Source organism: Fukomys damarensis, unplaced genomic scaffold (genome assembly GCF_012274545.1).
Source record: "Fukomys damarensis isolate Sample0158 unplaced genomic scaffold, DMR_v1.0_HiC HiC_scaffold_37, whole genome shotgun sequence".
Taxonomy (NCBI): Eukaryota; Metazoa; Chordata; class Mammalia; order Rodentia; family Bathyergidae; genus Fukomys; species Fukomys damarensis.
Window position 1 is genome coordinate 54463283 of NW_022900949.1, and position 24844 is coordinate 54488126.

General features: G+C 38.2%; 1 protein-coding gene across 1 annotated transcript in view; it reads left to right on the forward strand.

The window, feature by feature from the left end:
• Rnf7 (ring finger protein 7) overlaps positions 1–8197 on the forward strand; it is a 9102-nt gene extending 905 nt beyond the window's left edge. Inside the window, 2 exon segments of the mRNA XM_010608199.3 lie at positions 5311–5358; positions 7524–8197. Of these exon segments, the coding sequence (XP_010606501.2) occupies positions 5311–5358; positions 7524–7642 (167 nt within the window). The 3' untranslated portion in view covers positions 7643–8197.
• The last annotated feature ends 16647 nt before the right edge of the window (positions 8198–24844 follow it).

Genomic DNA, 24844 nt, shown 5'->3' on the forward strand with positions numbered 1-24844 from the left:
ATATATATACACACACACACACACACACACACACACATATATTGGAGCAAGTAAAGAGTTTCCGAATATCTCCATCTCATTGAGTTTTATTCTGTTTTATGATCTCAAACTACCTTGAAAGCCTGGTGCTGTTTAAATACAAACTATATATTTAAGTTAGGACATTTGTGAGAGCATATTCATTGGTGGTGTTCCTTGAGGGTATGGAAGAAAACTGACTTGCCCTGAAAAATGAGAAAATAAAGAGAATCGTGCACCTTTCTTGGAGAATGAGACTTTAAAACTGCCAGAATCAAGAGATTCCTCAGCTTACTCTTTTTTCTTTCATTCATAAGGGCATGTTTCAAAGATTTACAACAGTAGGATTCAAATATTTTTAAAGACTTTGGGAAGATGGCCCCCCCTCTTTTTTTGCATATAAGGTTTTTAAAAGTATGTGCTTGTATTTCGGCCATCCCACTCCCACCCCTTAATAACTAGAGTCATAATTTCCAGTTTGAGAGGCATTTTTAACTGATCCAAAGTCTTAATCGTGTTATTTTATGGGTCAAGCCTTGCAAAAATTTTAATCTACCCCCACCCACCCCTTTTTAAACTACTGGGTTTTCAACCCAGGACCTTAGCACTGAACTACACCAAAGCTTTTTTTTTTTTTTTTAAGAAAGGGTTTTGCTCAGTTGCTCAGACTGAGCTAGAATTTGGAGTCCTCCTGTTTTCACCTCTCAGAATACTGAGATAATAGGTTTGCGCTACCACACCAAGCGATACATTTTCTTTAAAGAAAACTAAACTTTTCTAGTTTAAAAAAGGAGAGAGGAGAGGGGAGGGGCATGGGGAGTAAAAAGGATCAAGATGTTGTCTATAAATTTAGCTAGATATGGTAGCACGCATAATTCTAGCATTTCCAGTTTAGACAGTAGGATTGCTGTGAGTTTGAGGTCTGCCTAGCCTGTATCATGAGTTACAGGTCAACTTGAACTACCTAGTGAGAACCTATCTTAAAAAAAAAAAGTTCTGTGTAAATGTACAAAACCGCAGGATAATTGTATTCTTTATATGCCACAAATATGTGCTACTCCTACTACTACCAATAAAAATATCCCTAAAAGAGCATTTTAAAAAGATTTCTCTTTAAAAAGCTATTTTTTCCAAAGGAAAAAACCTTCCAATAGTAAGCAGAATTGCCGAACCTAAAATAGGGATTGAAATTTAGCAACAGACTTCACTGGGATATTTAAAGTAAGTCAAAGAATGGGCTATAAATGTCTTTCTTTCATCATTAACTTGCTAATTATAGCCAGTATTCTGCTACTGCAAGATTAATCTTGAATATTTACAGCATCCATACTTTGGTTTCAGAAAAATATTCTGGAGTAGACCTTTGTATTTTGTTTATGGGGTCAGTGGTTAGGTGACGGCTAAAGGAAATTGTTTTTCAGACTTCCTAATCCTTATCCATCTAAAAGGTACTACCATTCTAAAAGGTACTACCATTGTATGCCTTAGGAAAAAAAGGCATCATTCTAAAAAGTGCTACTATTGTATGCCTTAGAAATAAGCTCTTTTAGCTACTAGGAAGTTCACTAAAATTTTTTTTCTTTTCTCTGAAACTAGGAATTTGTATAGGTCTGGGTTACTTTTTGATGATCTAAATTAGAAGCATAATTCAGCTTTCTGGATTCTTGTATGAGAAAGAGGAGAAGTTTTGGTAGTGCAGTCAGGTTAGGAAAGCCTGGATAATCTTTCATGATTGCATGTTAACGTGGACATTTCAAATAACCTTTTGGAGCCTTTGCTAATTTGTAAAAGAAGCAGTTAGGGTCACCAGTCCTAATATTCTTAAAATTTGGTGACTGCACAGAACTAGAGCCAGAAACAGAAACTATGTGTTCACTGATAAATCATGATCTTCATGATACTGCATTGTTTGCTTGTCTAGCTCCGGGCTTGCTAGTGAGCTCCTTGAAATGCAGCTTTGGTCATTTTGATGTTGCCAGAGCATAAATCCTTACACAGAGAAGATGCTCAGTAATTATGGAACTGAAGAAAGCCTCAGGAGGCATGGTTGTTTTTCATCCACACTGAAGAGGCCAGGGTGATGGTGTTTTTTTAAGGGTAAGAGCATGTGGAGAGGAGCAAATGCCTGAGCATAACTCCGTGTAAGAAGAGAAGCAGGATTCAACTCTGCTGTTTCTATTTTTACAGAATTATTTTTCTCCGTTTATGCTAAAAAAATTTTTTCTGTTGATTTGAACTTCTTTTATCCAACTTTTGATTCCTCTTCCAACCTAATCAATGAATCCATTTCATTGGTTGCTAAATATTCTGTATTACCTCCCTCATCAAGCAAACAGTACTACAGAATGAACTCCGAAATCTGCTGACTCAACATGCAGGTTCTCATCCCTAGTATTTACTCCCAAGTAATTTATTAAATTGCTTCTCCTTTTTTTTTTTTTTTTTTTTTAAACCAGGGATCGAACTCAGGTCCTTGCGCTTGCAAGGCAGGCATTAGAACCACTGAACTAAATCCCTGGCCTATACTTCTCCTTTTTTGGGTGGATGCTTTGAGCTCAGACTTACCTGTAAGTGGAGTATTTTCTTTAATTAAAAAAGAAGAAGAAGAAGCAGCTAGTATTTAGGCATAGCGAGTGTTTACTTATTTTATCTGGAAAGCTCTTACAGATAGTAATCACCCTTACTTAATACGCAGGTAATACATAGAATGATCCCTTTTCTAAAGGTGAGGGAGTGGAGGCTCACAGAGAACCATAACTGGTCCAGAGTAACTGGTGAGGTGGGATTTTACTGTAGTTCTGCCTGGTTTCCTGGCCTCTTGGCTCCGCTTTCCCTCTGCATCTCACCAGTCTTTTTCTTTTTTTTTTTTTTTTTTTTGGTACCGGGGATCAGACTCGGGTCCTTGCGCTTGCGAGGCAGGCCACCGAACCGCTGAGTTAAATCCCCGGCCCTCTCACCAGTCTTATTTGGACAACTTCAGCAATGACTTGTTGGAAATGTGCAATATAGTTTATTTTAAAGGAACTTAAAAGTGTCTTAGGGAAGAAAGTAAGAAATTACTTTTATGAATTGCTCAAAGGAAATTTCTTTGCCAGTAAGTATTCATGACTCAAAATTTATGAAAGAAACGATTTTTAATTTATTTTTTATTATGTAGATTATACAGTCACATAGTTAAAATTTTAAGAAGCTATATGGTGAAAACTCCTTTTCATTCTGTCCCCTTCCAGTGAACTTTTTATTGGTTTCTTGGGTATCCTTGCATATATTCTTTATATATAAGCAAATACCAATATGGAGGCATGGCTTTTTACAGTGGTATCTTGAAAATAAACTACCTCTAAAATTGATCCGTATGAGTGAGCATGCCTGGTGAGCTTACAGTAATTGTAAGATAGTAGAACATGGCATATTTCTCTCCAGTGGTTTTTTTCTAGTGGTGCTGTCAAGGTATCTTTTCATCAGAGCCTGTAAATACAGTTTTAACCCTTGTGAAAATGCTTCTGGTCATAAATGAATTAATAAAAATGCTTAGTATTCTTCTTTAAATAGTTATTTTCAGATGAGAAATTAATAATGTCTTAGTTACTTTTCTCATTGCTGGTACAAAATACCTGACACCAAAAGTTAAAGGAGGAAAAGTTTATTTAGCTCACATTTGTTTCTATTTTCTTTTTTTAATTAAATTTTATTTTATTCCTCTTCTCCCCCCTTAAGCCCCCTCCCCTCCCTGTGTACAAAAGCTTTGTTTCCATGTTTTTTCTTCTCTTTTTATTTTTTCTTCTTTCTTCCTATCTCCCTTCCTTCTCCCTACTTCCCCTTCCCATTTGAACACTTTCTCCCCATTTCCCAACATCCATTATATATTTCAGTCCTTATTTCTATTTTTGATTTCTTACACCAGTGAAACAATGTGGTATTTAACACGTGTGTCCAGTTTATTTCACTTAAGAGTATGGTCTCAAGGTCCATCCATTTAGCTATAAATATCTGAAGCTCAGCCATTGTGGTAGAGTAGTATTCCATTGTATTTAAAAAAAAAGCACATCTTCTTTATCCACTCTTCAGTTGATAGGCATGTGGGCTATTTCCAAGATTTGGGTATTACACAGTATGCTGCTATACACATGGGTGTGCATATATCATTGTGGTATGATGGTTTTAATACTTTCAAGAAGATACCAGGAAGAGAAGTAGCTGGGTCAGATGGAACCATTAGTTTTAGTTTTTTGCGGAATCGCCTCCCTGATTTCCACAATGGTTGCATCAATCTACACTCCCACCAAAAGGAGAAGGGTTCCTTTTTTCCCTGCAGCCCTTCCAGCATTTGTTATTGGTTGATTTCTTGATAGCAGCCATTCTTTCTGGAGTGAAATAGAATCTCAGAGTTGTTTTATTTGCATTTCACGAATGACCAGTGATGTTGAATATTTTTTCATATATTTATTTGTCATGTGTAATTCTTCATCTGAGAAGTGTCTTCATTTCAGATGCCTGTTTTTGCATTGGGTCTTTATTTGGGGGGGTTTTATTTTTTTTTTTTTTTTTTTTTAGTTGTTGTGTATTCTAGATAATAGTCCTTTATCTGAATAGCTGGTTAAAAAAAAAATTTCCCAGTCTGTGGCTTGTCTCTTCACTCTGTTGGTGGTTTTTCTCACTGTGCAAAAGCTTTTTAATAAGATAAGGTCCCAGTTGTTGATTCTTTATAGTATTTCCCGTGCAGTCTGCATTTTGTTTGTGAAGTCTTTGCCTACTCCTATGTCCTCAAGTGTTCTCCCTCTTCTCTCTTCCAGCAGATTTAGTGTTTCTGTTTTAATATTTAGATCTTTGATCCATTTTGATTTTAGAGTAGTTAGCTCACAGTTTGTAGAAATTGCAGTCCATAATGGCTGCCTCCCAGGCAGGGCAGCATTGCAGAAGAGAAACAGTTCATGGCAGGCAGAAGGTAGCAAAGCAAAAGGTTCAATCACAGGTTTTTCTGTCCCTTATATCTTCCAGGCTACTTAGAGTGGATAGCACTTGTACCTTTAATCCTAGTGCTTTTGAGTCTAGCATCGCATCATGAATTGGTTCCAGCATCACACACTCTAGATCCCATTCACCTCTGGAAAAAAAGCCCACATAATGACCCATGAGGTTTTGGGGAAGGACATCTAAACACAAGCCATAACATAGTTTGAGTCTTTTATCTTCATCTCTAACCCTTAGGGTTTTTATTTGACTTTGAAGTATTTGGGTTTTTTAATTGCATTCTGAACATCAGAATGAAAATTGCTATTTGTTTACTTTCAGATGCCTGTCTTAGATGTCAAGCTGAAAATAAACAAGAGGATTGTGTTGGTATGTTGTAATTTCTTTCTCTGGCTTTTTCAGCTGAAGGTTTTTCTCTGAGTGGGAATGTTTGAATTTGCAATTAAGACTGACTTTATCAATACATAAAAATAAACTGTAAAGCAGTGATCCATTATTAATATAAAATTATTGGTTCTCAAAAGGCCTTAATAATGACTCTGCAAGCCCTTTTATTGCTATAATTAAGGATTGGATAACTATCCCATAGTAAAGATTAGTATGGCCATATTAAACATATAGTAATCAAAAAGAAATAATTATCAGGCTGGGGATTTAACTCAGTGGTTCCAGCGCCTACCTTGCAAGTGCAAGGGCCCAAGTTCAGTCCCTGGTACACACACCCCCACACCAAAATCCTATTTAAAAAAATAAAGTAATTTGTCAAAAATGTTGCTTTTTTTTTTTTTTTTTGAGACAGTCTGTGTAGTCCTGGTTAGCCTTGAGCACACTATTCAAATTCATGTCCATCTTCATAACTCAGCCTCCCGGTTGCTGGGATTTCAGGTGTGCGCCACTACACTCAGCTTTTTTTTTTTTTTATTGAGTTTATTGGTACAGTTTAGGTATACAGTACAGTTACATTCATCATTGGGATTCTGTACCTTTACATGATTAGTCTTGATTCTCGTTTTTCCCCCTTGTCCCTGCCCTCCCTTCACCCCCTCCTTCCCTCCCCATTTGCAAACACTTTATTTCCATTTTTTTCAATTTCTCATATCCCTTTCCTCTCCCTTATTACCTTTCCCCACCCTTCCCACTTTCTCTACACCTTTAGCCCTTTACTTCCTATTTCACATTATTAATTATCTCATTAGGATCATGTGTACTATTATAGTGTCTCACACCAGAGAAACTATTCGGTATTTCAGTTAAAGAAATCTCTGTATGAACATTAAAAATAGGGAATCCTAAAATAAAACTAAAAAGGAAAGTAAAAGAGAACAGGCAATGATGTAAGATTAAAATACTCCTTAATTCTAAAGATGAAAATGGTCCCTGAACATATTTAAATTGCTTCTTGCTCTTGTAGTCTTATCTTATTCTTTTTTTCATTATTTAGAGAATAGTTTATTCACTCAGCTTTAAATATGAGTTTTAAAAAAGCACTTTTTCAATACTCTTTTTCAATATCTTATTTTAGATACAGTATCTAAAAGAGAAAAGTTCTAAGTCAGGTTTTATTTTAGGAATATAGTTTATATATGTTGAAATCTGTCAAATTCTCTTTATAAGTTTAGACTATGAAAATTATCTTAGGCTAGTTACTTTAAGCATTTCAAAGATTTTTATGTCTTAGTTCCTGGGGTGATCACTTTTAGATTGCTTTTTACAGTGCCTGTAGATTTTTCGTAAGTAGTTTGTTCTCTTTTTTCTCCGTGTTTCTTTTTTTTTCTTTTTCATTTAGTCTTACTCTTGTCATGTCACTCAGTATGGGTCAAGGAAGGGACAAATGAAGTCCAGTTGGAAATTGCATTATTTTATATTGTGGATGATTTTCCTTGGTTTAAAGTTTTTCATGTTACTTGTTTTAAAAATATTAATTAGGAATTGTGAAGATCACTTTCTTTGATCATAGAGAGACACACCTCCTCAGCCAAAAATTTCATTTTTTGTCACATGAAAAATTGTACTACTTGTGGATAACTAAGCAGAATTCATCACTTCTAGGAAATGGCTAACTAGAAGCATGTCCTCTTTATAATAACTAAGTATGAATTGAAAATCTTTAGAACTCATTATATCTTGGTAAATATAAAAACCAGGAGGATATTTTTCAATAAAGTAAAGCTCAAAAGATGGCTACGGTCAGTGCACATGACTGAGAAGGTCTGGGATCTAAGGAAGATGCAAGTCCTTTAATTTCCTGACTTCAAGAAGACAGCATGTGGAGCTGTTTAGGAACTAGCGGTCAATGGATCACCCACAGGTTATCAAACAGAGATGGAAAGTAACAAACAAAAAGTGACTTACTTTTTAAGTATAACTTTCATGTATAAGTTTATATTTTTTTGTAGATAGAAAAAATACTTTGACAGAAGGTTCATCTTTGTTCAACATTATGAACCATAACTTTTATTCACAATATAAAATTAATTTTGAGCTTGGTAATTTCAATCGAAATGTCATGTAACTTTTCTTTTTCTTTCTTTCAGTGGTCTGGGGAGAATGCAATCATTCCTTCCACAACTGCTGCATGTCCCTGTGGGTGAAACAGAACAATCGCTGCCCTCTCTGTCAGCAGGACTGGGTGGTCCAAAGAATCGGCAAATGAGAGTAGTGGAGGCTTTCTTATTGCATTTGTTCACAAGCCTGGTAGATCTTGCTGTCAAGTGCCTAACAAAGGCTCAAATACTCAAGGGGATTACTTTTTCACCTAGAAGGCGGTGGATCTGTGGTCTTCGGGGACACATCAGAGGCATGGTTTAGCATTTTGTCAACTTAATTTTCAGGATTCTCTACAATTAAGATAATTTATTAAAGGTGGTCTTTCCTACCACTGTGGTGTGTATCATATACACTGCTTGGAAGTTCTGTAAAAAAGAAGAAAAGTCCAAACCAAATGACCTTTATAATTTACCTATCACTATACAAGGGGCTGTAGAACAAGTTCTATTTGTAGGAGAACTTTTTGCATGCTTACAGTTGATCAGATAAAAAGAGAGTGTTATAGTAACAAATAAAGTGCAGTTTTAAACCCAACTCTTATCTTCAGTTTGTTCTTAATATTTATTTTTGGTGGGAAGAGCAGCGATTCCTTGACATCTTTATTGGATATATTGAGAATTTTAATTTTGGACCAGTGAAGAGGGTAAATAAAATTTAACTTTCAGGTATATGGGATTTTGATTGTTTTTGAAATTATTCTCTATCTTTGTCTCATCAAGAAATTTTAGATCTGTATTCATCTCCCTGTTAAATCATTGAGTATTAAAGGACAGGTATTTTCTAGTTCTGGAAAAATTACGTTGTGTATATTTTTGGTAACATATTAATGAAGGAAATGTTTATGTGTATTGGGTCACAGAGTTTATCGTGCAATGCTTTAATAAATGACCTCTTACAGTTATAATTGTATGTACAACTTTAAACTTTAATAAACTAATTTATCAAGTAAATTCATATACTCTTTAATTTGGCAGTAAAACTTAAAAAGTTTATTGCCTGGCAATATTAAGTGAAAAAAAATATTCCTATCAAATTCATTCGTGTTTAAAAGAGGTCATTTCCCTTCAAATTATGGACCATGGGGTCATTTTGAATTCTTTTGTAATAGAGGTTACCAACAGGCATTTAAAAGAGCAGAAACCTTAAAATCTTTACTTCACATCTGCAGATTCAGGGCTTAGCTTTCTGAATCTTTAAATCTAAGTGTTGTGGATGTGTAAAAGAATATTTTTAAGTAATAATTTGAATAAAATTAGATTTTGCATTTTTTTTATATGGGCTCTATTCAGTGTCTGGAAGAAATCTTTTCAAAATTTTCTAGCTACTAAAAAAGTTAAAATGCACAATCATGTCCGGTTGTTTGAATGTGTTTATTATTGCACAATGAACTATTTTAGTAGCTTTCAGTTTGACCTTTTTAAAGAATTGCATCCATAAAATGAGCCAAATATTTGGTTTTGCAGTGAGGTGGGAGGTAGTCTGAGTGTCGGGTTACTCAGGTCACTATGACAGTATTTAAATGAAATCTGGGGGATGGTTGCAGTAAGTTGATTTTCCACAGGGCAAAACCAGTCCCACTACCTAACAAAGCCCTGTTTATATTCTGCATCAGCATCTGAGGGTGGAAGAGGAGGAGGGATGGGACTGAGCAGTACTGACCCCATCCTGTGATCCCAACTCATCTGCAGCGACATCTGAAAGTCTGGTACATACTGTTCCATCTAAAAAAACATGCTGTGACGTTTATTTGTGGGTTCTAACAAACATTAAGCATTGAACAGGTTTGTTGGTGTTTTTTTCTATTTGATTAAATGAGGTTGAAGGTTATTTAATTGTATATTTGTAAATTTCAATTTTAAGTTATAAATTTCATGTGAATATGAAAGTTAGGTTCTAAAGGATATTGATCTGTGTTTCATTATATGAGACTGTGATCACGAGACACCACACTTTCCTGGCTTCCACCCACTCAGAACAGTACCATTCGTATTTGTACCATCTCGAAAAGCCCTCACATTTCCAAAACATCTGCAGGACACCCTTGGCTTTGGAGGGAGGAAGGTGGAGTAGTCTTAAGTGCTCAGAATATTTACTATAAACTTACTGCCAGTCTCCCAGAAGCACCTCAAAATGACACGGGTATGAAATAACTTTTGGGGATTGAGCTGGGCAGCCCTGAGCTATATGCCCAGTACTTCTGTTTTTATTTTGAGACAGGGTCTAAGATGCCCAGGCTACCTTTGAACTTGCAGTTCTTCTGCCTCAGTCTCCCAAGAAGCTGAGATAACTGGTAAGCTCCACTAAACCAAGCATGAAACTACCCTTTTATAAGGAATGAGAGCATCAATTCTTATTTTTTGTTTTTTTTTTGTTTTGTTTTTTGGTGGGTTTTTTTCATGCAGGGGATTGAACCCAGGCCCTCATGCATTTTAAGCATGGGCTCTACCCCTGAGCTATACCTCTAGCCTAGGCTTTCAATTTTGAGTGCTTGCTGTTCTAAAAAAGTCTGTAGAGCCAAACCTTGCTGATCTGTGTGTACTCTAGAAGGTGAACAACTTTTGAATTAGAGGTATAATCCATTACAAAATGAGGTTGTAAGATTCACTTGGCAAAGACTCCTAGGCCTAAAGAGTAAGTTCAAGGTTGTTTTTTTAATTGAAGCTAGTGTAAATAGATTTACATTCTGAAAAACATATTCTTTCAAAGTTTGGTGGATATTTGATATTACAGAAAACACTAGATATTTGGATATGAGGGAAATGAATTAAAGTATAACATTTTAAATTTTAAGCTATAAACATTTAAATGAAAGCAAAAATACATGAAAATGTCTGCCTGGAAGTTGATTTTTTACCAATGTTCATATTCCCTTTCTGCCATGGTTAGCTTTTGCTCAACAAATATTCTAACTGGCAGGGAAAATATTTTCTTTGCATTTTGATGCTCTTATTAATCAAGAGCTGAAACTCAGTAGCCTGGTGTGAATTTGGGTGAGTTACTTCCCTATTTCGTAACTCTGCCTCCTTGTGTATGGTGTAACTAATTCTTATCTCTAATTTATTTTGAGGGTTGAGGAATAAGTGAATAAACTCAGAATTGTATTTAGTACATGGTAAGTGCTACTGTTACGTTTTCATTTTAGTCACTTCTGGAAGGTCCTTTTGATGTAGGACACCAAGTAATCCAAATAAGGGAAATATAACTCCCGACCTGCTCGATACCTCAAACACTGAGTTCATGTTCTCTGAAATCAAAGAATGAATTCTTTGAATCAAAGAAGAATTTATTGAGAGAAAAGTAGTTGTTTCTGTCTAAGAGAGACAAGGGGGACCAGAAAGAGGGTTGCCCACCCACCCCACTTCTCAAAAATGTTTCATTGGGCAAAGCCATGTAGTGAGGTGGGTATGAGGTGGGACAAAAGTATAATCAACTAATAAGATGACAAGTATCGTCACCTAGGTAATATTGATCTAACGGGAAACCATGAGGTAGGACAGAACTGATCATCCAGTAAGATTACAAGTATACTCACTTAGGAAATATTGATCAGGTGGGGAAGCTGGTCACATAGCAAGCATCCATGGACCGTAGCAAGCAGTGTGCATGGACTGAACAAGGATTTCCCTGGAAGGAATGGGCTAGGGAGGCTTTGGTCCCCAGTTAAGGTGACTGATGTCTATATAGAATATCAATCACTGCTCTTCATCCCTAGGGCAAGTATGTGGCTGTGATAGTTCTTCCTTTTTAAATCTGGCCCTTTTAGTAAATGTGTCTCTGTTGTTTTCTGTGCTGTGCCTAACTGCCTTATAATATTTTCTAGCTAGCTTAGGTGTCTACAGTGTTTCCCTCTCTGAAGAAGTATCCCTAACTGCAGTTAGAGGAGAAGGGACATACTGCTTCAAGCTGAGAATGGTTCATGTAAGGGAGACTGCAGTGAGGGCTTCTCTCCAGAGAGAGCTTAATCTAATGGCCCTTAGATAGGTTACATTATAGTTTAACAGTTATGAATTTTGTTTGCAAGGTCATTCTGGTGGATCTTGGTAAAAGGAATCAAGCTCATTTTGTGGTGGTTCCATCTGCGTGATTGCTTTCTTTTTAAGAAAGTAGAGAATGTATAATCAAAGCATGAGCACTAGAATGGAAAAGCAGGTTGGGGAAAGAGCCATGTTTGGAAACTGTTCTTAAGGGACTGAAACAGTGATTGTAGCTCACTGGCTGTTAGACCCCTTTATTGATGGAGGTTATCCCTAAGTCTGATATCTTGTCATTAGTCTGTAGTGTTTTGGTGGTTTTGAAGGACAATTTTAGCTTAGACAGGCTGGGGATTTAGCTCAGTGGTGCTGCCACCTGCCTCATAAGTAAGTGCAATGTCCCGAGTCTGATCCCCGGTACAAAAAAAACAATTTTAGCTAAGAAATTTAAAAACTCGTTGAGCTCTTACACATTTTACCATAGTTTTTTGTTTTTTTTTTTAATGACACATAACAGTGATCAGTTACCAGTATAGCTGGAAACTACCAAAAAAAGATCAGCAGTCGGAGCCCTTTTTTTTATCTTGTTTTGTCACGCGCCATTATTTCCGGGTTCTTCATGCCCTACATAAATTCCGGGTTTGAGTCCGCCAGTGACGGTGGTTTGCGCATGCGCAGATGAGGCGCTTGGCTCGTCAGAATGATGCAGGCTGGCATTGACCAATAGAAACAGGCCACGACGCCCGAGTGGATATAAAAGCAGGCTTGCATCCGGCTCGGGGTCTTTCCGCCATTTTGAAGAATGTAGAAGAAACTCCAATAAAGCGTGCATCAGAAGAATCCTGAGTGTTGCGTGCTCCTTGCTGGCGAGGTGCGCGCGACAAGTGGTGCCGAAACCCGGGAGGCGACGACCATCATCGCCGGCATCAGCGGAGACCCCTGACTTCAGGAGGATTCAGAACTGAGACGCAGGAGGGGAGGATCCACCAACTTTCCGAGAGGTACGCTGTCTGGTGTGGGCGGGTGTTTCAATTTGTTCACTCCAAAAGGTTTAAACTGGCCGTAAATCAAAGGTAGATAACTTTGTCGGTCGCCCACTCTCGTAGATAAGGGAGAAATGGGCAATTCAACTTCACAATCACTGGTTTATGCTTTACAAAGCCTTTTGAAGGAAAGGGAGTTAAAAATATCAGAGCAGGTTTTAAGGAGGTTTTTAAAGGAAGTGGATCAAGCGGCGCCCTGGTTCAGCGGTACCGGGTCACTCACGATCCCATCCTGGGAAAAATTAGGAAAAGACCTCCAGCGAGAGAAAGATAAGAATACCTTAAGACCGGGGGTTTTACCAGTGTGGAAGATGATTAGAGCCTGTTTGGAGGATAAACGCTGCAATGATAAGGTGCGGGAGGGACAAAAATTGTTCAGGGAGCATCAAGACAGTGTATCAGAAACGGAGAGGGAAGAAAGAAGTAAGTCTAGACAAAAACGGAGAACAACGGGAGCTCAAGAAGAAGGGAGCCAAATTTCCGGCCCTATTGAGGCCTCAACGGGCCTCTACCCTGCCCTAGATGAACTAAAAAGATTAACATTAGCAGAAAAGGAAAGTAATTCGGAGGGCTCCTCGGAGGACTCCGAGACCGCGTCGGAGTCCTCAGGGGAGCCGCCCGAAAAAGAGGAAGTAGTAAGATAATTCAATTGGCCAAAACCATCTGAGTGCACTCGTTAAAATTGTCTTATATGTTTGTCTGTCTTAAGTGTTATATGTTTGTCTGTCTTAAATGTTCAAAGATGTTTGTATGTTCTTGATCAGAATGACGTCAAATGCAAGTAGATTGTTGATTTCTACAACCTGGCTTTATAGGATCAAATAAAAAATTTAAAAGATATTTAAATACAACCTTCAAGTTTGGATATGCTCCTGTTGGTGAATAAAGAAGCAGCTGCTCAGAAAGTTTATTCTGATCTTTGTTCACTAATGGGAGCCACCAAAATAATTTTTTATAGCCTTATAAAAAGATACATCTTGTTAAATATGTTGTTGGGAATATTGTTGGTTATCAAAGGTCTGAATTATAAATATGTTTCTGATGGTTATTTTCTGTTAAAAAAAAAGGGGGGGAGAGATCCTGTTGATACAAAGCCACATTACAGGATATAAGAATTCATTATAATTATTATTGCTATTTTTCTGGTATACAAAATGTATTTATATTGTTTGACCATGCAGGTTTTCCAGCATATTGTTTATGACAATAACCCTTTGGTCCAGGTATTCTCTCTTCTCTTCTGCTCCACCTACTTATGGTTAGTTCTTTTCACCACCAACAACAGGACCATCAACATCACCACAACACTTCAATGGTCTGCGCAACATCACCTTCGCACCCACTCCAGTTTGCGTGTGGCCACCATTTCTTTGGCTTGTGGCTAATGTGACTCTCTCACAGACTATGGAACTGAATTGTGCCAATGATACTTGTTGGTACGCATCCTGCTGGGACGCTACCAAATTTCCTCATGCTGTGGTCGTTCGAATGCCTCGATTCATTCCTGTGCCAACGGAAGTGACGAATCCCTTGAGTATTGTAAGATCTAAGAGAGACTTTGGGATTACGGCAGCAATAGTATCGGCGATAACTATTGCAGCCGCTGGTGCGACCGCAGCCGCCGTCTCTCTTTCCACGTCAGTACAAACCGCAACCGCTTTGAATAATTTGTCAGCCAATGTAGCCTCTGCGCTCGATATGCAAACCTCTGTTAATGCCCATTTGAAGGGAGGGTTAATGATTGTTAATCAAAGGGTTGATTTAGTGCAAGAGCAACTTGATGTGTTATGGCAATTGGCCCAAATAGGATGTATGTGGAGGATGCCAGGACTCTGTGTTACACCTGTACAATATCATAATATGTCAAGAGCTGCGAATCTATCTAGGGAACTCTCTATGTATTTGATATCAAATTGGACGGGACGTTTTGATCACTTGGTTAGACAATTGAGAGTAGCCATTGCTCATGTTAATTCTACCCGAGTAGACATTGCTTTTGCACAAGGTGTATCTGATTGGATTGCGAGTGCTGTATCTATTCTGAAGGATTGGGCTGGAATGGGATCAATGATTGCTTTGTTGGTTTTGGCAGTGTTTTTGGGATTTTGGTGGTTATGTAAGATGAGACGACAGAGACAAAATGATAATATCATGTTGATGCAAGCTTTCACTGCCCTTGAAGCCGGATACTCGCCTGCTGCCTGGTTGGCCAATTTACAATAGCAGCTTGAACGTTGGTCAATATTCTGCCTATGCCTTGCTCATTCAGTGGCCATAAATATCTGCATCTCTCTACCTCCTTGGACATGGCCTCTGCACTCTGTGGATTAGTCCATTGCACCAGAATCAGGCATGTCCTTTTATAATCTTGTTGATCAGCCTTTGCACCGCTCAGAGGTTCTCCTCATTGCACGAGCTAAGGTGATCCAACAGTTGCTCACATGGAATACCTGCTTCGGCCGCCTTCCGGCCGGGGTGGCTGACAGGCTCCTCCTGAGTTCTAGATATTTTAAGGAAGGGGGAGATGTCACGCGCCATTATTTCCGGGTTCTTCATGCCCTACATGAATTCCGGGTTTGAGTCTGCCAGTGACGGTGGTTTGCGCATGCGCAGATGAGGCGCTTGGCTCGTCAGAATGATGCAGGCTGGCATTGACCAATAGAAACAGGCCACGATGCCCGAGTGGATATAAAAGCAGGCTTGCATCCGGCTCGGGGTCTTTCCGCCATTTTGAAGAATGTAGAAGAAACTCCAATATTGTTTCATTACTATGGTCTTGACTTAATGTCTTTAATTATACTCTTCTATTGGTTGTTTAAGACCAAGTTAGTGAGACCTGGGTCAATCAAAATTAGTCTTGCTATTTATTAAAGTCAGCCAAGCCTCCTTAGGCATTACTTTGAAACCATGCATAGAGCCTGTCAACTCTTCTGTCAGTGTCAGCCATCAGGATGGGTCATGGCCTTGCTGGACCATTTTGTCTTCAGTGAAAGCATGGAAAACTTTTCCCTCTTGGTGACTTTCCTTTGACACATTATATTTGTTGATATCTGTCCTTTAGGGTCTATCAGTCTCCCTGCTGGGGAGATTGGGTGGCTCACCAAAGTTGTAGGATCCTGTAGGTTCCCTCATGTCCTGTGTCTTCAATGACCTTGGAGGGTCAGGGTTAAAATATTGGCTATTCTCTTTTACCTTTCTAGTTCTGGACTCTAAACTTTAGTTGTTGAACACCCAGAAGAGAAAGTCAGTGACATTAGTAGTGTAGTAGGAGTAGTGAGCTTAACTATTATAATTTTACCTAAATATCAAGCACTTTGAAATATAAAGTATAGAGAAAGTATTTTTATCAACCGTGTTTGTTCTAGTAGTTGAATCCCTGCAGAATGTTAGCAGACAACTGTTGTATAGTTTTGCAGAGGAAACTTGAGATCAAGAGCTATGCATAGTCTTTCAGCATGACAGTCATATTATCTTTGTAACACACTTAAATGTCCATCTTAGTATAGAATAGTCTTTTAGTCAAACTCCTCCATCTGACCACAAGACATCAAATGACACAAAGAAAACTCTCACCTAATTTGTTATCCTTTCATAGAATGCCATTTAAAGAGAATGTACTAGCCTATAAATGTACCTTAGAAGTTTATGTCTAGCTTCTAGTTTTAGTGTGTGATGTTGTTTGAAAGTGCCTGAGCATCCATAAGTGTGGTGACACATATAACATACAGATCACATAAATTATTAAGAAAAACTATTATTTGCCTGGTTATCTCATGTTGACATGTTCCTCTTATCAAAACTGGAGTACAAGAGAAAGGCAGATATCTGAATCAAAAAAAGATTATTACCATAAACAATATCTTAGGTCTGTACACATCGAAAGCATGAATACAGTTAGTACATCATGAAATTAACGAGTATCATGGTTATATGAAACCCTTTATCCCTTAATTTAGTTCTGAGCCAAGTGCATCTTTTAATAAAACTTTACTGTTTTTCCCATAGAAAACTTAACTTTTGGCAATGACCAATATAAACATCACAATAATATGCTTAGCAATGCTTATCAGAGTAATTTCCCATAAGGCTATGGAAATTATTGGGGTCCCTTTGTGAACAAAGGGTAGAGAAATATTTCCAGGCAGCTGCTCCTTTATTCACCAAGGGGAGACCTGTCCAGCAGTTTTCCTAAGCTTAAGGATCCCCATTTAATTATCTTAACAAATTTTTAGATGACCTATGAGAAATAGATTGTAACAATAATCTTGACTGATGAAAGATTTCCAAGTTATTATACATAGACAAATGCATTTGCATTGAGTTTATAAAACCAGTCTTGACATCATTTTGATCAACTGGCAACCTGAGGGAAAGCATGTCTTTAACACTAATGACATTTATCTATAAGCCAGTTTAAGTTATAAAAATCAAAAAAAGGAAAAAAAAATTGTTGAGCTCAAACAAAACACCTAAAGACAGATTGGAAGACAGAAGGACAAACATACATAGAACAACTTGTTTATATAACCAGAGTGCACTCGGATGTATTTGGCCAAGCTGAATTATAATGACTTTTCTATAGCCTTTAGTCTATAAATAAGACTAGTCAGAACTTTTTGTGGGTCAATTAACAGGATCTCTTATAATAAGGATCAAAAGGAATAAAAATCCTTTATACCTGTGAAAGCAAAGACAGCTTTTCCAGTTTTGTCTGTGACACTTGGACTGTGCTTAGCTATAGTCCTTTCTTTTTCAGACCCTCAGTTAGCATATCTGTGATAATAGTAGCTGGCCTGGCAGGATGTCCTGGAGAGAAATTGTGGCAAGGGGTTGTCCTGTTCTTTAATACCTGTTTTTGTTTAAAACTGTTGTTAAACTCATAAAGTTCCCTAGGAATGTTTTGTTCTATCAGTGAATTTATCTGTGTTATAAAAAATCAGTCAGCCTGCTCTGTGTTACAAAAAACAGTCAATATCATTCTTGAGGGGAGAGGGAAGTAAGAGAAGTTTTTTTTTTGTTTTGTTTTGTTTTTTCTTTTTGGTACCGGGGATTGAACTCAGGTCCTTGCGCTTGCAAGGCAGGCCACCGAACCGCTGAGCTTAAATCCCCGGACCAAGAAAAGTTAATCTCTCGTTCTGCCTAAGGACTGAAAAGCGGATAAACTTGGACTAAAACTTTATGTTTATTCTTTGAGAATTGGAGGATTAAATCTAGACCAGTTTGTTTTTGTTTTTGTTTTTTGTTTTGTTTTGTTGCGGTACTGGGGATCAAACTCAGGCCCTTGAGCTTGCAAGGCAGGTGGCGAAACCACTGAGCTAAATCCCTGGCCCTAGACCAGTTTTTTGTTTGTTTGTTTTTAATATGGCCTAGATAGCCAGGGATTTGGCTCAGTGGTTCTGCCACCTGCCTCACAAGCGCAAGGACCCAAGTTCAATCCCTAGTACCAAAAAACAAAACAAATAATATGGCCCAGATATAAGTGAAAGTCAGCTTAACTCTGGAAGGGTCCCAGGAAAAGGAAACTCACCATTCTGGAAGCTTGGCCCCAAAATCTAGTAGCCACTAACCAAATATTAATGAAAACTGCATTATTTCTTAGGGACAAGGCAGGGAAGAAAGGACAGAAGATTGACTTTTAAGTACAAGACAAAAACTAAATCCTAACCATCCCAGGTGCAGAAAGACAATTAAGAACAACAGCATTTTCCAGAGTGACTCTCTAGTCTTTAGCAAAATATGTTCCTAAAGACAAGCTATGGTTGACTCTTAACTGTGTTTCCAAGCAGAAAATTAAACCAATAATCAAAGAACCCGAATGGCTAGGTTTTAGCCTCTTGAAAGAGAATGAGAAGTTTAAAAAAAGTGTTAATCAGGTTCAGGTTAATATATGTTTATCTGTCTTGAGATTTTTTATAAGCTAAGAGGAATCACGCAATCTCACTATATCTTACTCTCCAAAGACAACAAAAGCTGTAATTCCTAGGAATCCCCTTAACTGTTTTAGAGTCTTGGGCTGTAGAAGGGAAAGAATTGGTTTCTTTCTTACCTCAGTCCTTGGGTTCCCTTAAATATAAGGCCCAAATATTTTACTTCACGGCTGCAAAGTTGTTCCTTAGATATAGAAACCTTATAACCACTGTCTACTAGAAAAATAGCACAGGTGCCTTAGCTAGAGAGCTCTTCTGAGGGGGCACATGACAGTATACCATCTACATATTGCAAGACTGTGACTTGGGAAAAACTAGTATTTTCTTTCACCATATCAGGAGCTAGGGGTGTCCTCATCTTCTGATAAATAGTTGGCACTTTAAAATAACTGAAGGGCATAGTTCTCATCCTTCTTAGACCTTTAAGAATACATATCTGAGGACCAAGGACTTAGCTCAGTGGTTCCGCTACCTGCCTCACAAGCGCAAGAACCCAAGTTTGATCCCCAGTACCAAAAAAAACAGAATACATGCCTCTAAAGCGTCTCTTATTTTAATCTCCTCTCTGGTTGGCAGGTCAGTGAGGGCCTTGTATAGGGACTGCTTGTACTACAGTAGGAATTGGTTGTTCCCTAGCTGCATTTTTTCTTTTTTCTTTTTTTTTTTTTTTTTTTTTTTTTTTTTTTTTTTTTTTTTTTTGTACTGGGGATCAAATTCATAGTGTGGTGCCACTGAGCTAAATCCCCAGCCCACCTGTCTTTGACCTAAAGTTAAGGTAATATTTATCTCCAAATGTAGTAGCAACTTGTAATGCTACTTGTCTCTCGCTAGAAGTCAGTGTTTGATTTAAATTGCTTTGGAAGCCTCATCTTCAGGTTCCAAAGGGTGAGGAGTAACCCCAGGCTCATGGTAGTGAAAGGGCCAGGTGTCTAGCTTTCCCTCAGCTTCCTTTGCATTTTGAACACAAAGATTACCTCTTAAGGGAAGTCTGAATATAAGCAATTTTGACCATTTTTTCTTTCTTTCTTTTTTTGTTTTTTGTTTTTGCTTTTTTTTTTTATTTTTTGAGACAGGGTCTCACTATGTAGTTGAGACTGACCTGGAACTCACTATGTAGCCCAGGCTGGTCTCAAAGTCACAGTGATCCTCCTACCTCAGCCTCCAAGTGCTGGGATTACAGGCGTGCACCACCACTCCCGGCAGTTTTCTCCCTTTCTTACAGTATGATTCTAGTTGTGAAATAGAATCATAATTAATATTTCCCTCTGTATTCCATTTTGGCCCTAGAGGGTAGGTAAACTGTGTGATTTTGATATTGAGTTTTCCCAGAAGAAATCTAAGAGAAAAATGGCTTCCCTTAATTTCTACTTGATTCCTATCCCCTTGAGACATCCCCCAAGTTGATTCCACTCCAGGGCAGTGTCTGCCCTCTGGAGAAAGACAGAAGATAAAATCCAGACTGGTCTATCCACTCTTTTACTAGCATTGTGTTCTTATCTTCCCAGGAAACTGCTCCTACTCCTGTAGGAACTCCTAAAACACAAGTTACAATTGATTAAGCTGTAACTGATCATGTTTTAAAGAAGAAAACATTGCTAGCAAGAGCTGTAACTACTGCTTGCTTCCTTCCAGAGAGAGAGAGAGATTGAGGCAGATAGATCAAAGGGCAGCACTTCTGCCAACAAGGTCACCTCTAGAAGCAAACAAAGGGTGAGTAGGAATTTTCACCCTCAAAGAAGCCTCCAGAGCACCTGTGTTACCTGCGTAGGCAGACTTCCTTAACAGCAAGATAATAAGGCTGTGCTTCATTCAAGGTTTAATCTAAAATTTCTGTGTCTCTGAAGCTTAATGGTTTAAACATATACTCATTACTAGCAATCATAATTCACGTGTTAGTGAAGGCATATGATCATTTTCCTATGTGCATATGAAAGAAGTGAATGCTGAAATCCCTTTTTATTCTAGTTAACATATAATAAAAACACCAGTGCAAGTCACTGATGCATGAAAGACAAACAGTTGTTGCAAGCTACCTCAGCCTGACTTCTTGGAGGTAGAGGAAGTTTGACTACAAGGTGATTGATTCTAAAGTTTACTCCCAGTGGGGAGTTTCTAACTTACTAGAAGAGAAAAAAAGTCTTAACTAAAACCCTGAGCCACCTAAAAACCAAAAGATAATCATCATAAAGCATTTTACAAGTTTACATACAGTAAAATGTTCAAAGCCCACAACTTACTGAAGGTACATATATGATGAAGACTGGACCTAATAGGGGAGAGAGAGGGTTGGGGTAGTTTTAGAGATCCTTTCTCTTTCTAATTTTACAGGCCTCTATAAGGAAAGTGTAAAGTGTCAGAGAAAGATCAGAAATAAGAATAGAAAAAGGAAATCTTTTCTTTTCATGCTCACAGTGAGTTACCAAGACAATTTGCTCATGAGTCATCATTCTGGATTTGAAAAGGCAAGAATCAGGAATCAGGCTAAGATTTCCCCCTCTCCAATGGAAGATTAGACCAGAAAGGAAACTGGGCAGAACAGGCTCAACATTTTCTCTAGAATATAGAGAAGGATCGGGCCAGAATGTCTCAATGAAGTCTGTCCCCCACATCCTAAGACTGGCTTCTGGCCTATTGCCTTTATTAACTGGCAGAAGGGGTCCTGTGTTTTATTAATAGTCACGTATATTTCTTAAACTAGATTTTGTAAAGAGACCCATTTTACAGCATTTTCTAAATTTACTTGTAGTTACTGTTAAAGTCTGCTAGGTGGCACACTAACTCTACCTTTTCCCCTAGTGCTGTTGTCTGACAATACAAAGAATGCAACTTTAGCAACTAAATCCAAATGCAACATATACAAAACAGGAATAAAATTAATTTTAACAAAGGACAGTGTATCATAAGAGATACAAGCAATTCACAAAAATTTGAGAATACAACCTACAGTTTAAGATAATTTTGAAACAAAAACCCAGAATCTATGAAACGAAAACATTCTATTAAACAAGAACTGGAATCTATGAAACAGAAAGTTAGAATCTATGAGGCAAAAACCAGAGTTTATGAAACAAAAAGTTAGAATCTGTGAAACAAAAGCACTCTTACCGCCATCCAGTTATCTCAGTGGGACCTCCAAATGATATAGGGCACCAAGTAATCCAAATAAGGGGAATATAACTCCCGACCTGCTAGATACCTCAAACACTGAGTTCATGTTCCCTGAAATCAAAGAATGAATTCTCTGAATCAAAGAAGAATTTATTGAGAGAAAAGTAGTTGTTTCTGTCTAAGAGAGACAAGGGGGACCAGAAAGAGGGTTGCCCACCCACCCCACTTCTCAAAAATGTTTCATTGGGCAAAGCCATGTAGTGAGGTGGGTATGAGGTGGGACAAAAGTATAATCAACTAATAAGATGACAAGTATCATCACCTAGGTAATATTGATCTAACAGGAAACCATGAGGTAGGACAGAACTGATCATCCAGTAAGATTACAAGTATACTCACTTAGGAAATATTGATCAGGTGGGGAAGCTGGTCACATAGCAAGCATCCATGGACCGTAGCAAGCAGTGTGCATGGACTGAACAAGGATTTCCCTGGAAGGAATGGGCTAGGGAGGCTTTGGTCCCCAGTTAAGGTGACTGATGTCTATATAGAATATCAATCACTGCTCTTCATCCCTAGGGCAAGTATGTGGCTGTGATAGTTCTTCCTTTTTAAATCTAGCCCTTTTAGTAAATGTGTCTCCGTTGTTTTCTGTGCTGAGGGCCTAGCCTTGCCTAACTGCCTTATAATATTTTCTAGCTAGCTTAGGTGTCTAAAATACTTACAGAACAAAATGTTTTGAGTTACAATGAAAGCATTCCTAACCATTCTCAATGAAAGACTTGTAAGAAGGTAGGCCTGGTAGAACATACTGGTAACCCCAGCACTCCAGAGGGTAAGGTAGAAGGTTTAGGAATTCAAGGCAAAGTTAATTGTGGCAAATTTATTTTAATTACTGAAAGCGTTAACATCTCACCTATTCTATTTCTCTAATCGACATGCTTTCCAGATTTCACATTAGAAAAGGTTTTCTGGATGTTTAACCCTCATTTTAATTTTATGTTTTCTATCTTTGTAGCACTATTTCACTGGAATCTCAGATACAAATGTAAGGGTACTTTTTTATCACTTGGTTTTGGAGTATCCGTTTAGAAAATTGACCTTTCTCTACAACCCTCAATCTTCATTTTGTTTTGTTTCTTTGGTTTTTTTGAGACAGGATCTCATTATGTAGTTCAGACTGGCTTTGAATTTGCTGTGTAGCTGAGGCTGGTCTAAAACTCACGGTGATGCTCTTGCCTCCACCTCCCAAGTGCTGGAATTACAGATGTGCATTACACACCTGGCCCCATTGTCCTTTCCATAGCCCTTCAGAGCAAAAGTAACTTTACAACCAGTCTGCTGCTTGCTTTCTTTTGGCTCTATGCTTGATAAACCTGAGTTCACAGTTAGACTAGAACCTACTGTCCTCAGCTGGCTACAAGCAAGCACTGTCCTAGATGGGTGCAGCTGCAGAGCAATACAACTATAACCCTGCTTGGAATCTTGTTCTGTTATTTACTGTGTGACCTTGCAGAGGTCTATGCCTATTTCCTTCACTGACATAGGAATTGACAGTGTGATGCACCTCACAGAGCTGTGATGAAGATCGAATGAATACTTTTGTTCATGTGTGTGACACTGAGATCAATCCTGGGAACTTGCAGATGCTGGGCAAGCACTGCGCCCCTGAGCTATATCCAACTTTTACACTAGGCTACATACTCACTCTCTCTCTCTCTCTCTCTCTCTCTCTCTCTCTCTCTCTCTTTCTTTCTAGGAGTCAGGGTCTTACTATGTAGTTCAGATTAGTCTTGAGCCCAGGCTGGCCTTAACCTGATCTTCCTGCCTCAGCCTCTTGAGTGCTGGGATTATAGGTATGTGCCACTACACTTGGCCATCCTTTTTTATTTTGAGATAGAGTCTAAGTTGCCCAGGCTGGGTTTAATCTCATGATCCTCCTGCCTCAGCCTCCAAATTAATACATTTTAATTGCTAGAACAATGCCTGTAACATATAAACACTCAATAAATATTAGTAATTTTTAAAGATCATTAATGACACTGCTTTTTGCCTTAACTATAGAATAGCCTTTAAAAAGGTAGAATGTTGAAAAAAAAGAAAAAGAAATGTGTATTCTTTGCAGTGATATTTCTTGTAGGAAGTATGACAACTGCAACCTGTAAAAAATTGCTCACTTTTGAGCTTTTAGGAGCATAGTTTTAATCATTCTTTACTGGTACATCTTAGTGATAGAGACTTAAAAATAACCACCCAACACATTCCTGTCAGCAGCAGTGGACTCTTTCACAATGATTCCCAAAGGGGAAAAATGCAGCCTAGGTAAAAATCTTAGTTAAAACTCTTGAAACTATTTTAACACAAATGAAACATCCTTTGCCATTTATATCTTATCCTATCCTCTCAAGAGCTGCCTACTAGCTACATAAATTTATTGGAACTTAAACTCTTTAATGATGATTCTGTTTTGTTATTGTTGTTGTTGTTTTATTTTTTGAGACAGAGTCTCACTGTGCAGTTCAGGCTGGCCTTGAACTGACTGTATAATCCAGGCTGTCCAGGAACTCACAGAAATCTTCCTGCCTCAGCCTCCTGAATACTGGCATTACAGGCATGGGCCATCACACCTGGCCTAGTAGTGATTCTTTAAACCTTCATTGTATCTAACATCTGTTGTACTGACTCTAGCTTTGCTTTTCTACTCTTATAATGATGGGCTAGGGATTTAGCTCAGTGGCACTACACCTGCCTCACAAGCATAAGGCCCTGAGTTCAATTTCAGATACTGCCAAAAAAAAAATGACATATTTTCAGTGTATATGATAAGTGTATTACATATTGCATGCTCATGTATAGACTTTACCATAGCAGTAAAAAGAATTTCAACAAAAAGTCTTCTGTCTTCAGAGGCTACAGGGTTGGTTAGAGATGTTAACATGACCAAAGTATAAGGTATTGGACTTCGGGGAGACGGCATGCTCTGGGAAACAGAGGAGAGACCACATTCGTTTGCGGTATACGCAGTATGTGACAAGAACCTCTTGTGTGGATTATGAAAACCTGTTTCTGTTTCATTTAAGGATGTATGCCGTGTGCTCCATAGCATTTCTAGGGAGGGGAGGGGACTTGTTGAAACAACTTGTTCACATTGCTGCCACTCCCTGGCCTACCTTCTTCAGTTCCATTTGTACTCTGCATTTTCATCTGGCTGTAGCCCTTAGGTAGAATGTTGGTGCGGGAGTCCGCCCACTGATGGAAA